Source organism: Triturus cristatus, chromosome 8 (genome assembly GCF_964204655.1).
Source record: "Triturus cristatus chromosome 8, aTriCri1.1, whole genome shotgun sequence".
Lineage (NCBI taxonomy): Eukaryota > Metazoa > Chordata > Amphibia > Caudata > Salamandridae > Triturus > Triturus cristatus.
The window spans coordinates 1,415,822,829-1,415,839,252 of record NC_140591.1 but is presented as its reverse complement, the minus strand read 5'-3'; the positions used below and the strand labels follow the sequence as shown (position 1 = coordinate 1,415,839,252).

The 16,424-nt window shown below is 42.4% G+C and overlaps 1 protein-coding gene across 1 annotated transcript in view; it reads left to right on the top strand.

Annotated features, from left to right (window-relative positions):
- TMEM135 (transmembrane protein 135) overlaps window positions 1-16,114 on the top strand; it is a 1,073,095-nt gene extending 1,056,981 nt beyond the window's left edge. Inside the window, exon 15 of the mRNA XM_085623147.1 lies at window positions 13,666-16,114. Within this exon, the coding sequence (XP_085479273.1) occupies window positions 13,666-13,798 (133 nt within the window). The 3' untranslated portion in view covers window positions 13,799-16,114. The remainder of the gene's footprint in view (window positions 1-13,665) is intronic.
- The last annotated feature ends 310 nt before the right edge of the window (window positions 16,115-16,424 follow it).

The following is a 16,424-nucleotide window of genomic DNA, read 5'->3' as shown; positions in this document are numbered from 1 at the left end:
AGACGGATACTGGTGGTAACTGAGTCTGACTAACCAGTCCTAGAGCCAGTGCTATGTTAAAAGACACTCAGAATACAGTGAAAACACCTACATACACTAGGGAACACTATGTGTTGGGGTCCCCCTGTGATCAGCATGACCTCCTTTGTAAGCCCCTAGTATATAATAGGGCAGGGGATTAAAACTACCTCTTAAAACGCGCCACAGGGCGTGTTTGCACACGTTAACTCAGGCCCCGTCCCCTCCCTTCACCACTGTGTAAACACGCCCTGTGGCCGTTTTTAGTTGGGAGATTAAGTTCATTTGAATCCTGAGGGTCCCTAGGGTCCAACTAGCCCACTAGGTACCTCCAGTATGCGCCACAGAGCTGCGTTGCAGAGAGGTGTAAAAAGTGGCACAGCCTGGACCACCTCTCAGCAACGCAGCTCAGTGGCGCTTACTGGAAGCACCTGGTGGGCTAGTTAGCCCCCAGGGGCCCTCAGGATTGAAGGGGAATTATTTCCCCAACTTAAAACGCGCCATAGGACCAGGGCCGGACTGGGAACCAAAACCGGCCCTGGCAAAGTGCTCGGCCGGCCTCCCCCGGGGCTTGGGGGTGCCGCCGAGCTCCTTGCTAGGGCCGGTTTTCGGCCGATTTTTTTACAGGGCCGATTTTGCAGCTATGCTGCAAAAATGGTCCTGTAACAAAAACGGCCCCCTGCGGCCTAAAACCGGCCCCCACCCGTGCGGCGCACCGGGGGATTGCCCGGTGCCCGCTACGGCCAGTCCAGCCCTGCATAGGACGTGTTTGCACACGCCACCTCAGGCCCCGTCCCCTTCCTTCCCCACTGTATAAACATGCCCTGTGGCCGTTTTTTAAGTTGGGAGATTAAGTCCCCTTGAATCCTGAGGATCCCTAGGGGCAAAATAGCACACTAGGTACGTCCAGTAAGCGCCATTGCAGAGAGGTGTAAAAAGGGGCACGGCCTGCACCACCTCTCTGCAGAGCAGTGGCACTTACTGGAAGCACCTGGTGGGCTAGTTGGCCCCCAGGGTCCCTCAGGATTGAAAGGGAATTATTTCCCCAACCTAAAACGCGCCACAGGGCGTGTTTGCACACGTCACCTCAGGCCCCGTCCCCTCCCTTCACCACTGTGTAAACGCACCCTGTGGCCATTCTAAGTTGAGAGATTAAGTCCCCTTGAATCCTAAGGGTCCCTAGGGTCAAACTAGCCCACTAGGTACCTCCAGTAAGCGCCACAGAGGTGTAAAAAGGGTCGTGGCCTCAGAACACCTGTCTGCAACGCAGCTCCCTGGAGCACACTGGAGATACCTGTTGGGCTAGTTGGCCCTCAGGGACCCTCAGAATTGAAGGGGAATTAATTCCCCAACTTACAACTGGCCAGGGGGAGCGTTTGCAGAGTGCTGCAAGGAGGGAGCGTGGCCTCCGGCACGATGCCGGTCTTTTATTTATTTTATTTTTTTAAGAAGGAGGGCTGTGTGGCCCCCCTTCTTTTTCTAATTTACTGGCCCTGGGCACCCCATCCCCCAGGGCCTGCACCCTAATTTTTTTAGTTGAAAAAAATTAATTTGGCCCTCCCAAGGCCTTAATCGGCCCCGGGGGACCCCAACCCCCGGGTCATGGCCTTTTTTTAATTTAAATTTCTTTAGGAGGGGGCTGCGTTGCCCCCCTCCTCAGGCCACTTATGGCTCTGGGGACCCCATCCCCCGGGGCCGGACTTTGTTTTTTATTATTTTAAATATATATATATTTATAGAAATACCTAGGACATGCTGGACAAACCGTATGTACCTATCACCATGACGATTTGCGTGATATTCATTAAAAGGTGACTATGCATAGAATGAATCCACATGGAATGTATTTACACCGCTAGTGAAGCTCTGACGTGTCTGACACCCTACCGTGCCTAATCCCGGCGCCCCCGCCGGTGGGTACTCTCCAAGTAGACACCCTTGTCGTTTATTTATACAAACATGGGTAGCTATTGGCGGGCACATTTAATATACACGCACACCAAGCCATTCCAAGGGGATTCGACAAAAATTCGTCCAAACTATGGAAGAAACCCCCCTAACGGTTGATAAAAAACACATCCACTGCCGGATGTGTAATACTTTTTATTTTACTCTCTGGAAAGGAGACAAACCTCACTTGAGAGTCACAGCGTGCTCCTGGCTGAGCCCAATGCTGTGTTACACCCACCAGTGCCCGCCGATTGCCTCACACCTCTGTGTTGTATTCCACCAGCTAGTGCGTAGGCTATGACACTCTCTAGCCCATGTGCACTGTAACACCACCCCGTGAATATGTCATGCCACACTTGCCTTTGCACGGGTTATATTGCCCCATCTAACGTGCCTACCTCGATGTGTATGTTATAACGCACAGCGCTATGCCATACATATTACAATCTGGGATCCATATCTTTGTCACGGTGCATATGCAACGTTACACTCCCCAGCACATATTTTATATTACAACTTTAGAGACTAGTTATGTTACACAACACTGCCCTGTGCATATTACACTCCAAGGCGCATATCGCATAGCACGCGCTAGTGCCTGTGCTATCTCGCGCTCTCCAATGAATCTGTCATTGCGCACAATGTATTGCATATTATATTTCACGCCCGGTTCATCTTATATCACACTTTTTGGTGCATAGTGTATACCATATACTACATCTAGTTTTCATTTACAATCGTGCTCTCAGGACAATGTTCTATATAACACTGCGTCCACCTACCCTTTTCACGGACATTACATTTTGCGATGGGGGTGGAGGGTCAGGGGGTGTTTCTGCCAAGTGAGCCCGGAGTCACAGTCACAAACGTCCTCTTCTTCCTGAATAAAAGTGAGATTATGCTGTATACTTGTTCATATTTTAAGTAGTTCGCACAGACACACATTTTAACAACAATAAAGTTCCTAATACCCACCTTCTCTAAACAGTTAGCTTGCTGCCCCATCCACCTCCTCCCTATGCTCTGTTGTCTGAATCCATGGACTAGCCTCCTCCCTCCTGCCATGCATGGTCTGATGTGCTGCCACTGCCCTCCATTTAGCATGATGTACCAGTCCACTCCTCCTGCCCTCCATTGCCCAATTCTATGGCCCATCATTGACCTCCTGCTTAGCCTCTGTGCTTAGCTTGCTCCCCCTATTCTCCTTCCCCCTGCCCTCCGATGTCTTTGTACATGCCCCTGCTCCATCCTTTTTGCCCACCATGTTCCATGGACCTGCCACTCCTATCTACTCTGAGTGTTCTGTTGAGCTGCCACTCCCCTCCCACCTGCCTAGCATTGTCAGATGACTGTAACCTGTCCCTGCCACTTCCACCCTGCCTGTTCACATGCCATGCCCCTATCCCCTTCCTCCTGTCCTCCATGGTCCATTTTACTGCCACACCCTCTGCCCTCCCTGATCTGTTGTGCTGCAACTGCTCCTCCTGCCTGCCCCGCGCGGTCTGTTGTGAGGCCCCTTCCCCTGAACTCTCTTGTCTGTGCCCAGGTCCTGACCCTCCCTTCTATCCTCCATGGTCCTTTGTGCATGCCCCTGCACCCTCCTTCTTGCCCATCATAGCCATTGTGCTGCCACTAACCCTCCCGCTTGCCATGCATTGTCTTCTGTGCTGCCATGGCCCCTCCCACCTTCCCTGTGTGGTCAGCTAGCTGCCCCTGACCCCCTCCCACCTTCCCTCCATGGTCTGTGTGTATGCCACCATAGTTGATTGACTAGATGTATAGGTTTAAGAGTGCATGTGGAAACAGTTGTTTGAGTGACTGAGTGTATTTATTTGTGTGTGAGAGTTGGTGTATATAAATAAGTATTGTGAGAGTAACTATATGAATGAGTGTATAATTGTAATGTAATTTTTTAACATATTAACTATGAGTTACTATGTGTTTGAATAATTGAGGTGTTGGTGGATAATTGTGTAGGTGAGTAAATGTAAGTGTGATTAATTTTTTTCATGAGTGAGTAGGATGACTGCATAACCGACTAAGATGACTGCTGATATGTCAATGTCTATATATGTGTATAAGTGCATTTGATAGTGTTCTATTAATTAGTGTCTGCATGTATAAATGATTCTGTTGTTGAATGGGTAGTTGTGTGTGTAGACTTAGGAATCAGTGAGTGGGTATGTAGTAACTGGTATTGGTGCGACAATGATTTCAAATATGGTACTCTTTATTTTACAGTGAGTGGTGAAAGGTTATACTAGTGTATGATGAGGTGTATCAGATTGTCACATGGATGATGTCATCAGTGATGTCATTTGAGAGGTCATCAGTGATGTCACTGACCATGTCATGAATGATGCAATATGTGACATCATCAGCAGTGCATTGCGGGCGCGCAAGTTATAGTTAGCAGAACTAACTATAACGGAGGAATTTCTATGGTTTTGTACGAGTGAAATGGCCAGCTAACTATAACATCCCTGAAACCTATGTTTTTTTCTGTGAATTTCTAAGGTTTTTAAATGCTAATTTCTAACTATAACGTCTCTGAAACCTATGGTTTTTTCAGTGAATTTCAAAGCTTTTTTAAATGCTAATTTCTAACTATAACGTCTCTGAAACCATGTTTTTGTTCAGTGAATTTCAAAGGTTTTTTTAAATGCAAATTTTAAGTGTGATAGTAGTTATACCTATTTTTTGGTACTGATTTTCTACAGTTTTTCAACTGTTTATTCATAAATATTTTATTCATGAAATAACATTATATATTTTTCTGAAAATTGCAAAAAATAAATAAAAAAATTCAAACTGAAATATTGATTAATTTTCTTGTTTTCATTTTTTATTTTAATATATTTATATTATTTTCTTCAAAACATTTTTTTTTTTAATTTCGGAGTCGCGCTCTCAAAGCGTACACATCACGGTGGATGCGCACATTCTAGCCGCCATTTTAGAAAAGTCGTGGGGATCCGTGTACGGTGTGCGACGGCTGAGTGTTTTTTAGTTACATCAAATACATTTAATATTACGTGATGTGCGCGATTGGTATGCGACCAGTTTGCCACTCCTGCTCCCACCCATTCGCGACACATGCGCATTACGGTACGAGACGCTTGCGCGGTTGCGGGTCCCGCGTGACGTCATATACGTGCTGGGGCGCGCCGGATGCGCGACTCCCGCAAACAAAATTCATGTTCCAAAATGATATGTATGTGTCTTTAGTATACATATTAGGGCAAGAGATTATCTAAGATATTCATAAAAATAATATATTTGTACTTATAATAAACTTATAATATTTTTAAATATATTTTCACGAAGTCGGTGCGTGCATCGTGAGTGCAGAGAACCAGGTCAGCAGAGCTGCTGTAGAGCCAGAGAACCAGGTCAGCAGAGCTGCTCTAGAGCCTAAAAAGCAGGTCAGCAACGCTGCTTTAGAGCCAGAGAACCAGGTCAGCAGAGCTGCTTTAGAGCCAGAAAACCAGGCCAGCAGAGCTGCTTTAGAGCGAGAGAACCAGGTCAGCAGAGCTGCCCTAAAGGCACAGAACCAGGTCAGCAGAGCTGCTTTAGAGGGAGAGAACCAGGTCAGCAGAGCTGCTTTAGAGCCAGAGAACCAGGTCAGCAGAGCTGCTCTAGAGCCAGAGAAACCAGTTCAGCAGAGCTGCTTTAGAGCCAGAGAACCAGGTCAGCAGAGCTGCTTTAGAGCCAGAGAACCAGGTCAGCAGAGCTGCTCTAGAGCCTAAGAACCAGGTCAGCAGAGTTGCTCTAGAGCCAGAGAACCAGGTCAGCAGAGCTGCTGTAGAGCCAGAGAAACCAGGTCAGCAGAGCTGCTTTAGAGCTAGAGAACCAGGTCAGCAGAGCTGCTCTAGAGCCTAAGAACCAGGTCAGCAGAGCTGCTTTAGGGGGAGAGAACCAGGTCAGCAGAGCTGCTTTAGATCCTAAGAACCAGGTCAGCAGAGCTGCTCTAGAGCCAGAGAACCAGGTCACCAGAGCTGCTGTAGAGCCAGAGAAACCAGGTCAGCAGAGCTGCTTTAGAGCCAGAGAACCAGGTCAGCAGAGCTGCTCTAGAGCCTAAGAACCAGGTCAGCAGAGCTGCTTTAGAGGGAGAGAACCAGGTCAGCAGAGCTGCTTTAGAGCCAGAGAACCAGGTCAGCAGAACTGCTCTAGAGCCAGAGAACCAGGTCAGCAGAGCTGCTTTAGAGCCATAGAACCAGGTCAGCAGAGCTGCTCTAGAGACAGAGAACCAGGTCAGTAGAGCTGATTTAGTGGGAGAGAACCAGGTCAGCAGAGCTGCTCTAGAGCCAGAGAACCAGGTCAGCAGAGCTGCTGTAGAGCCAGAGAACCAGGTCAGCAGAGCTGCTGTAGAGCCAGAGAAACCAGGTCAATAGAGCTGCTTTAGAGGGAGAGAACCAGGTCAGCAGAGCTGCTCTAGAGGGGGAGAACCAGGTCAGCAGAGCTGCTCTAGAGCCAGAGAACCAGGTCAGCAGAGCTGCTGTAGAGCCATAGAACCGGGTCAGCAGAGCTGCTTTAGAGCCAGAGAACCAGGTCAGCAGAGCTGTTGTAGAGCCAGAGAACCAGATCAGCAGAGCTGCTGTAGAGTCAGAGAAACCAGGTCAGCAGACCTGTTCTAGAGCCAGAGAACCATGTCAGCAGAACTGCTTTAGAGCCATAGAACCGGGTCAGCAGAGCTGCTTTAGAGCCAGAGAACCAGGTCAGCAGAGCTGTTGTAGAGCCAGAGAACCAGATCAGCAGAGCTGCTGTAGAGTCAGAGAAACCAGGTCAGCAGACCTGCCGTAGAGTCAAAGAAACCTGGTCAGCAGAGCTGCTTTAGAGGGAGAGTACCAGGTCAGCAGAGCTGCTTTAGAGCCAGAGAACCAGGTCGGCAGAGCTGCTCTAGCTGACACTGTGTGACTGACACTGACTGACTGACTACTCTACTACTCTCTCTCTACTACTCTCTCTCTACTACTCACTCTCTACTAATCACTCTCTACTACTCACTCTCTACTACTCTCTAATACTCTCTCTACTACTCACTCTCTACTACTCACTCTCTACTACTCTCTACCTCTACACCTCTACCTCTACACATCTACCTCTCTCTACTACTCACTCTCTACTACTCATTCTCTACTACTCACTCTACTACTCACTCTCTACTACTCTCTACTTCTCACTCTCTACTAACTTTCTACTACTCTCTACTACTCACTCTCTACTACTCACTCTCTACTACTCACTCTCTACTACTCTCTCTCTACTACTCACTCTACTACTCTCTCTACTACTCTCTCTACTACTCTCTACTACTCACTACCACTCACACTCTACTACTCACTCTCTACTACTCTCTCTGTACTACTCCTCACTCTACTACTCACTCGCTACTACTCACTCTCTACTACTCACTCTCTACTACTCACTACTACTCACTCTACTACTCTCTCTGTACTACTCACTCTCCACTACTCACTCTCTACTACTCGCTCTCTACTACTCTCTACTACTCTCTCTGTACTACTCCTCACTCTCTACTACTCACTCGCTACTACTCACTCGCTACTACTCTCTACTACTCACTCTCTACTACTCACTCTACTACTCTCTACTACTCTCTACTACTCTCTCTCTACTCCTCACTCTCTACTATTCTCTACTACTCACTCTACTACTCTCTACCACTCACACTCTACTACTCTCTCTCTACTACTCTACTACTCTCTTTCTACTACTCTCTACTACTCACTCTCCACTACTCACTCTACTACTCACTCTCTACTACTCGCTCTCTACTACTCTACTAATCTACACTACTCTACTAATCTACACTACTCTCTCTACTACTCACTCTCTACTATTCTCTACTACTCACTCTACTACTCTCTACCACTCACTCTCTACTACTCTCTCTACTACTCTCTCTCTACTACTCACTCTCTACTACTCACCCTCTACTACTCTCTCTACTACTCACTCTCTACTACTCTCTACTGCTCACTCTACTACTCACTCTCTACTACTCTACTACTCTCTCTTACTCTCTCTACTACTCACTCTCTACTACTCTCTCTACTACTTTCTCTCTACTACTTGCTCTCTACTACTCTCTCTCAACTACTCTCTACTACTCACTCTCTACTGCTCTCTACTACTCACTCTCTACTACTCTCTACTACTCACTCTACTACTCACTCTACTACTCACTCGCTACTACTCACTCGCTACTACTCTCTACTACTCACTCTCTACTACTCTCTACTACTACTCTCTACTACTACTCTCTACTACTCACTACTACTCACTCTCTACTACTCACTCTCTACTACTCACTCTCTACTACTCACTCTCTACTACTCACTCTACTACTCTCTCCACTACTCGCTCTCTACTACTCTCTACTATTCCTCTACTACTCTCTACACTACTCACTCTCTACTACTCTCTCTCTACTCCTCACTCTCTACTATTCTCTACTACTCACTCTACTACTCTCTACCACTCACACTCTACTACTCTACTACTCTCTCTCTACTACTCTACTACTCTCTTTCTACTACTCTCTACTACTCACTCTCCACTACTCACTCTACTACTCACTCTCTACTACTCGCTCTCTACTACTCTACTAATCTACACTACTCTACTAATCTACACTACTCTCTCTACTACTCACTCTCTACTATTCTCTACTACTCACTCTACTACTCTCTACCACTCACTCTCTACTACTCTCTCTACTACTCTCTCTCTACTACTCTCTCTCTACTACTCACTCTCTACTACTCACCCTCTACTACTCTCTCTACTACTCACTCTCTACTACTCTCTACTACTCACTCTCTACTACTCTCTACTGCTCACTCTACTGCTCACTCTACTACTCACTCTCTACTACTCTACTACTCTCTCTTACTCTCTCTACTACTCACTCTCTACTACTCACTCTCTACTACTCTCTCTACTACTTTCTCTCTACTACTTGCTCTCTACTACTCTCTCTCTACTACTCTCTACTACTCACTCTCTACTGCTCTCTACTACTCATTCTCTACTACTCTCTACTACTCACTCTACTACTCACTCTACTACTCACTCTACTACTCACTTTCTACTACTCTCTAATACTCTCTCTACTACCTACTCTCTACTACTCACTCTCTAATACTCACTCTCTAATACTCACTCTATAATACTCACTCTCTAATACTCACTCTACTACTCTACCTCTCTACACCTCTCTACTACTCTCTACCTCTACACCTTTACCTCTACACCTTTACCTCTACACATCTACCTCTCTCTACACACACACATATGCACAAATATATATGCATTTATATATATGTATGTATATATATATATATACATACATATACATATATATAATCTGCATATCTATATAAATACAAATATAAATGCATGCATACATATACATATATGCATGCATATGCATGTTATGTACATGAAAGTTTGAAAAAACACTAATGCAAGCAAAGCTAAAAAGCCACCTAATTACAATCAGAATTGCTTTAACTTAAACGAGGGCGAGACCTATTGCATTTTCAATGCTTGTTTACTTTGGTTCCATCAAGAAAGCATTCAGATGTGTCACACATTTGCCATAAATTCAGAATGTTAGCACTCTAGTTGCTCATTATATCACTGTAGTAAAGCTACTGCTCACCAGGGAAGTCTGCTGCTGGTATTGAAAGTGCATGTTTCTGTCTGCATGTCAGAATTTTTTAATGAAATAGAAGAGGATTTGAGAAGTCACTCAAAATGTGCCCTAATTTTTCTTAGTGCAGCACTAATCATACTCTCCACTACTCACTCTACTACTCACTCTCTACTACTCGCTCTCTACTACTCTACTAATCTACACTACTCTACTAATCTACACTACTCTCTCTACTACTCACTCTCTACTATTCTCTACTACTCACTCTACTACTCTCTACCACTCACTCTCTACTACTCTCTCTACTACTCTCTCTCTACTACTCACTCTCTACTACTCACCCTCTACTACTCTCTCTACTACTCACTCTCTACTACTCTCTACTACTCACTCTCTACTACTCTCTACTGCTCACTCTACTACTCACTCTCTACTACTCTACTACTCTCTCTTACTCTCTCTACTACTCACTCTCTACTACTCTCTCTACTACTTTCTCTCTACTACTTGCTCTCTACTACACTCTCTACTGCTCTCTACTACTCACTCTCTACTACTCTCTACTACTCACTCTACTACTCACTCTACTACTCACTCGCTACTACTCACTCGCTACTACTCTCTACTACTCACTCTCTACTACTCTCTACTACTCACTCTACTACTCTCTACTACTCACTACTACTCACTCTCTACTACTCACTCTCTACTACTCACTCTCTACTACTCACTCTCTACTACTCACTCTCTACTACTCACTCTCTACTACTCACTCTACTACTCACTCTCCACTACTCGCTCTCTACTACTCTCTACTATTCCTCTACTACTCTCTACACTACTCACTCTCTACTACTCTCTCTCTACTCCTCACTCTCTACTATTCTCTACTACTCACTCTACTACTCTCTACCACTCACACTCTACTACTCTACTACTCTCTCTCTACTACTCTACTACTCTCTTTCTACTACTCTCTACTACTCACTCTCCACTACTCACTCTACTACTCACTCTCTACTACTCGCTCTCTACTACTCTACTAATCTACACTACTCTACTAATCTACACTACTCTCTCTACTACTCACTCTCTACTATTCTCTACTACTCACTCTCTACTACTCTCTACCACTCACTCTCTACTACTCTCTCTACTACTCTCTCTCTACTACTCTCTCTCTACTACTCACTCTCTACTACTCACCCTCTACTACTCTCTCTACTAATCACTCTCTACTACTCTCTACTACTCACTCTCTACTACTCTCTACTGCTCACTCTACTGCTCACTCTACTACTCACTCTCTACTACTCTACTACTCTCTCTTACTCTCTCTACTACTCACTCTCTACTACTCACTCTCTACTACTCTCTCTACTACTTTCTCTCTACTACTTGCTCTCTACTACTCTCTCTCTACTACTCTCTACTACTCACTCTCTACTGCTCTCTACTCATTCTCTACTACTCTCTACTACTCACTCTACTACTCACTTTCTACTACTCTCTAATACTCTCTCTACTACCTACTCTCTACTACTCACTCTCTAATACTCACTCTATAATACTCACTCTCTAATACTCACTCTACTACTCTACCTCTCTACACCTCTCTACTACTCTCTACCTCTCTACCTCTACACCTTTACCTCTACACCTTTACCTCTACACATCTACCTCTCTCTACACACACACATATGCACAAATATATATGCATTTATATATATGTATGTATATATATATATATATACATACATATACATATATATAATCTGCATATCTATATAAATACAAATATAAATGCATGCATACATATACATATATGCATGCATGTGCATGTTATGTACATGAAAGTTTGAAAAAACACTAATGCAAGCAAAGCTAAAAAGCTACCTAATTACAATCAGAATAGCTTTAACTTAAACGAGGGCGAGACCTATTGCATTTTCAATGCTTGTTTACTTTGGTTCCATCAAGAAAGCATTCAGATGTGTCACACATTTGCCATAAATTCAGAATGTTAGCACTCTAGTTGCTCATTATATCACTGTAGTAAAGCTACTGCTCACCAGGGAAGTCTGCTGCTGGTATTGAAAGTGCATGTTTCTGTCTGCATGTCAGAATTTTTTAATGAAATAGAAGAGGATTTGAGAAGTCACTCAAAATGTGCCCTAATTTTTCTTTCTGCAGCACTAATCATACTTTCTATGGCAACATGAACCCCCTCATTGTGTTCATTTGCAAATTAAATGTTTTAAGTGTTACCACTTTATTCCAATCAAGATGGCTTCAGGTGTGCCATACGTTTATCATAAGTAGGACTGTTAGCGCTCTAGTTGTTCTTTGGAACACTCTGGGAAGCTGCAGTAGAACACACAGGAATCAACTGACAGTCTCTGCCCTTGTTGGATGTACATGTTTTACTGAGAATGTCAGACTTCATTCTCACATGACTGAGAAAGATAATGTGAATTTACAGAAAATATGCTCGCAGTTTAGCTTATAGATCACCTTCCAAACCTCTGTGGGAAAAGCATGAGAAAATAGTTTTCTCTCAAACATGATTCATGATATCCCAGCAGAAGGCTTTTTCACATGGTAAAATCACCTTAGAACATACCACAATTCCTAAAATGAGTAGGGTACCATCAACAAATGATTTATAATGAAACTAAAGTCTTAAAACCTTCTATTAACTGCAATGCTTTTTACTAAGGTGCTATCATGTATATTGGTCCCAAGATGGCTTCCAACACTTCTTGGATGAAGTGCTGACAGCCAATCAGATCTCACGATGAGATGTGTGGTTAGGCTCCGCCCAGATATATACGTGATCTTACTTTTGATTTTCTCAGGAACTACTGAACGGATTTATACCATTTAAGCAAAAGGCACGTCTCTGAACCAAGGTCTACCTTTCTGCCAAATTTGGTGTAATTCCGTTCAGCAGTTCGGGCTGTAGCTGCGACTAAAGGTTCCTATGGAAAATTGCATGGGGAAAACACGCTTTGGGACCCCCCTTTTTTCTCGGCCCCCGGTTGACGAATCACCCCGAGACTATCAGGATAGGAGCGGACCGGAGCGGACCACGAGTTTTGAAAATTTCGCGAAGATTCGTCAACCGGCGCCAAAGTTATTCTAAATAGAATGTTGCCGATTTCCTATGGATAATAGGTCCTAACTATAACTACCTACTGGCGACCGCCAGTAAGTAATATATATATAGTCAAAATAATTTCATTTAACATTATTTCCTATGTGGTTCTATTTTAAGTCCTTGCCTCCATTATTTTCTATACAAGAGTCCTGTACTATCTGTTGGCTATGTGTACTGCTGGACTTACTAATGCTCCTTTTTAGAAGTCACTATTTCTCATCCCCTCTTCTCTCTCTCGCTCTCTCTTACTGTCTTAGCACCCCTGCCTTTGTGAGGGGTCTCCAGTCTGTACCCTTTTCAGTTTCCTAAGGCCATTTCACTTCACATGCGTTTTAGTCTGGTGAAATAACGCAGTTTACCACTGGCAAGTGGCTTGTTCATTCAGACCTTTGCCCTTCGAAAGTCACTACAACTGATACCACTACTATTTAGTTGCTTTTTTGTGATGCCTGATATTATTGGAAGATCTTAAAAAAACCAAGTTTGCAATTTAAATCTTTGACTCAGCAGAGTTTAGTTATATGTAGTCGTATTGTTCTTTTGAAATGATTATATGCAACAGTCGCATGAAATTAGAGGTTATTAACACCAGAAACCTGGGTCTAGATACAGCCTTGTACAAGTATCTCTGAACATTTGACTATTAGCACGCTGTTTTAAATTATAAAAGTTTTGTATATTTCTAGACATTTTCAAGATTTTTAAGCAGTGCCGCTTTCAATTTAATGCTTGGCATCGTTATGGAATCCTGTGCCTGGTACTGTACCTAAAATGCTAAAAGAAAGGAATGCTACAATTCTTTTATTAGCTTTGTCTTGAATTGTAATATTCACTTGTGTTTTCCCATTTGCAGATTTTCTTCAATGAACAGAAGAGCCTTAGATACGTTTGGTACAGAAGCATCCAGGGACTTCAAGGATTTCATACCGCAGCTAGACCCGAGATACAGTATTGTGAAACCTGAAATTGCACACGACCTTTCCTGAAATTGTACTTCATCTATCTTTCCACTGAATGTGATCAGAGACATAGAACCGAAATCAAAGAAATGGTAGACGGCTTCTGACTGACTTCAGTATTATTCCAATATGATTTATGAACACCAATCAAAGTGCTGAAGTTTTCTATTTAGAGCTGGGATAGTAATTAGACGTCTGTTCAAAGCAGAAAATGGTTCTGGGTCATTTTACTTTGTTGGTAGTATGCCAGCTTCCTGATTGAGTATATTCAAAGTGTATTTTAAATATCAAGAAATGGGAATGTTTACCAGCATACCAGGCTTTGCAAATTAACATTTAGTGTGCAGCCTTTAATTCAAATAATGTCTCCTAATAACACTATTATATTCCATTGCATTTTAGCAAACCAAAGGAAACCTCTGTTTTCATCTCCATTACTCTGTTCAAATTATTGTATAAATCTTTAAGGGATCAATGTGAAACAGGAGCCTATAAGTTAAAGTTCCATTCAGTCACATAAGTATACAACTCTACCTCTTTGACTAGAAATGTTTATGTTGTCGTATGAATTTCTACAATATGACACTTTGCAACGATGTATGACTCAATACACGACAAGATTTCTGCAGATAGTCTCTGGGGTACATCACCCACTTTATTCCCTCCAAGCTAATAATATGTTTTTACTTAATATGGTATTTCAGATTGATTTTTAAGAAACCACCTGTTAACCTCATCTGTGCAACGCTCATTGTTGTTTCATTGCATTTATGGCAGCACTGGATTTTTTGAAATTCAGTGAAAGATCTAGAATGTCTGTAGTGCCTGATACCACTAGAAATTGAAGAAGAATGTACACATCAGTTTTAACACTGTCAAGTGTGCTGTTAAACAAACGCACACTGTAAATATCTTCAGTTTCTGAGGCAGCTTATATCTGGCAAACATGTATAGCACAAGAGCAAGATCCTCAATGTTAGAATGTTACATCAAGTAAAGAGCAAGTTCAGGAAACACAATCTCAGATTAGAATCATCCTTCAACTGAAGTACTCAATCTCATTAAGAGATATCACAGTAGACTCCAACCTGCAGTAGAGTTATCACAGTAGACCCAAACATGCAGTCTGCTTGTAGCAAAGCAAGTTTCTGTGTCAGATATATAGGCAAGCAAATGGATATGTAGCAGATATTTCTGGAATATATAGAGCTGTTTTGGTCAGAGCAGCAGTAGCTAACATTATAAAGATTCTAAAAGCTGCACTAGAGTAACTTCAAGTACTTAACAGTTGATGTATTCTTATTAGACTGAGCTCATTTCAGTTCTTCAGCTGTATAACTTGCATCGCAATCAGATAGTCTTAATACTTTCTTGTATGGAGTTAGTTTCCTGGCCTTGTCCTTGTATCTGTTTTGATATATTGCCATTCAGAGTCACAGTAACTGAGCCTGGAATCACTGTGTTTGTAAGCATATTGAAATCTCTCACAAATTTGTCATATCATCACCATTTATTTATGGGATCAGGAAATGTTTGCAAAATGTAACACTCGTATTCAGTTTTTCATGAGAATGGGCCATATTGATGTATTTATAAATGTGCTGTGCCATTCTTCTTTTTTATGGTCCTTTTCAGTACCATAATGTTTTATGGTTGTCTTCTGTGTGAGAAAATGAATATATCTATATAAAGTCAGGGTAACTTTGTATTTTGCAGTCTACAAATCATGCTGTAACATTATGGTACTTGCACTGACTGTACAGTATTGATACAAATCTTTTATGTTAGCATTTCGATTTCAAATATGACTAGGGCTGCATAGTTGTCAGTACTACATTTCAATGTCAATAGTTCCATAGTTTTTACATTATTATTTTTGATGGCTTAGCTCTTGTTTTAAATCATTTTAGGCAATTTCATGGCCCAAGTCCTGTAGATTGTATTCAAGTTTTTTGCTAAGTTTGTGATGATATAGTACTATTTAATCTAAAGATTGAAATCTAGTTATTTCAAATTATCCACCCTTATGGCAATGTTCTTAATATCTTCATGATCAACAGTTTTAAAATAAAACATGTGCTTTCGTGGTTGTACTTCAGAACATTCACCATAAATGTTCATGCAGAGGTTCTCACAATGTTTCATTTATCGCTACATTTTTGAGTTATTTCTCCAGCACATTGAAACCTAATTAATTGGAAGATAAATTCAACAGTTTTTTCTAATTTATTTTTTAATATCTAAACCCTTTGATTTATAGCTCTTGATTTCTAACAGGTGTACATTTTGATGCTCATTCCCTTGTATAATTAATTCTAAATAAAAATATTTTAATCCTTCAAAGTTTTGTATTTGTTTTCTCTTTTTACATTGATCCACAGCGCTTTGAAAATATTAACATTACTGATTGATTATGCATTCCTTTACAGCCATATTTCGGTAAAATCTTCCTTTGGATCCTTTGAATAAGGAAAGCAGACCAATGGCTGCTTGATTGCACATATCAGGACATTAAAAACATTTAGGGATATATCTGAAGCCTGTGGCCTGGACAATTTACAATTCATGATTTTGATGGAATACCTTCTAGTAAATGGCAACTTTCTTCTTGAAATCTTAGTGTCAGAGCTACATCATCTAGACTAGACTTAGC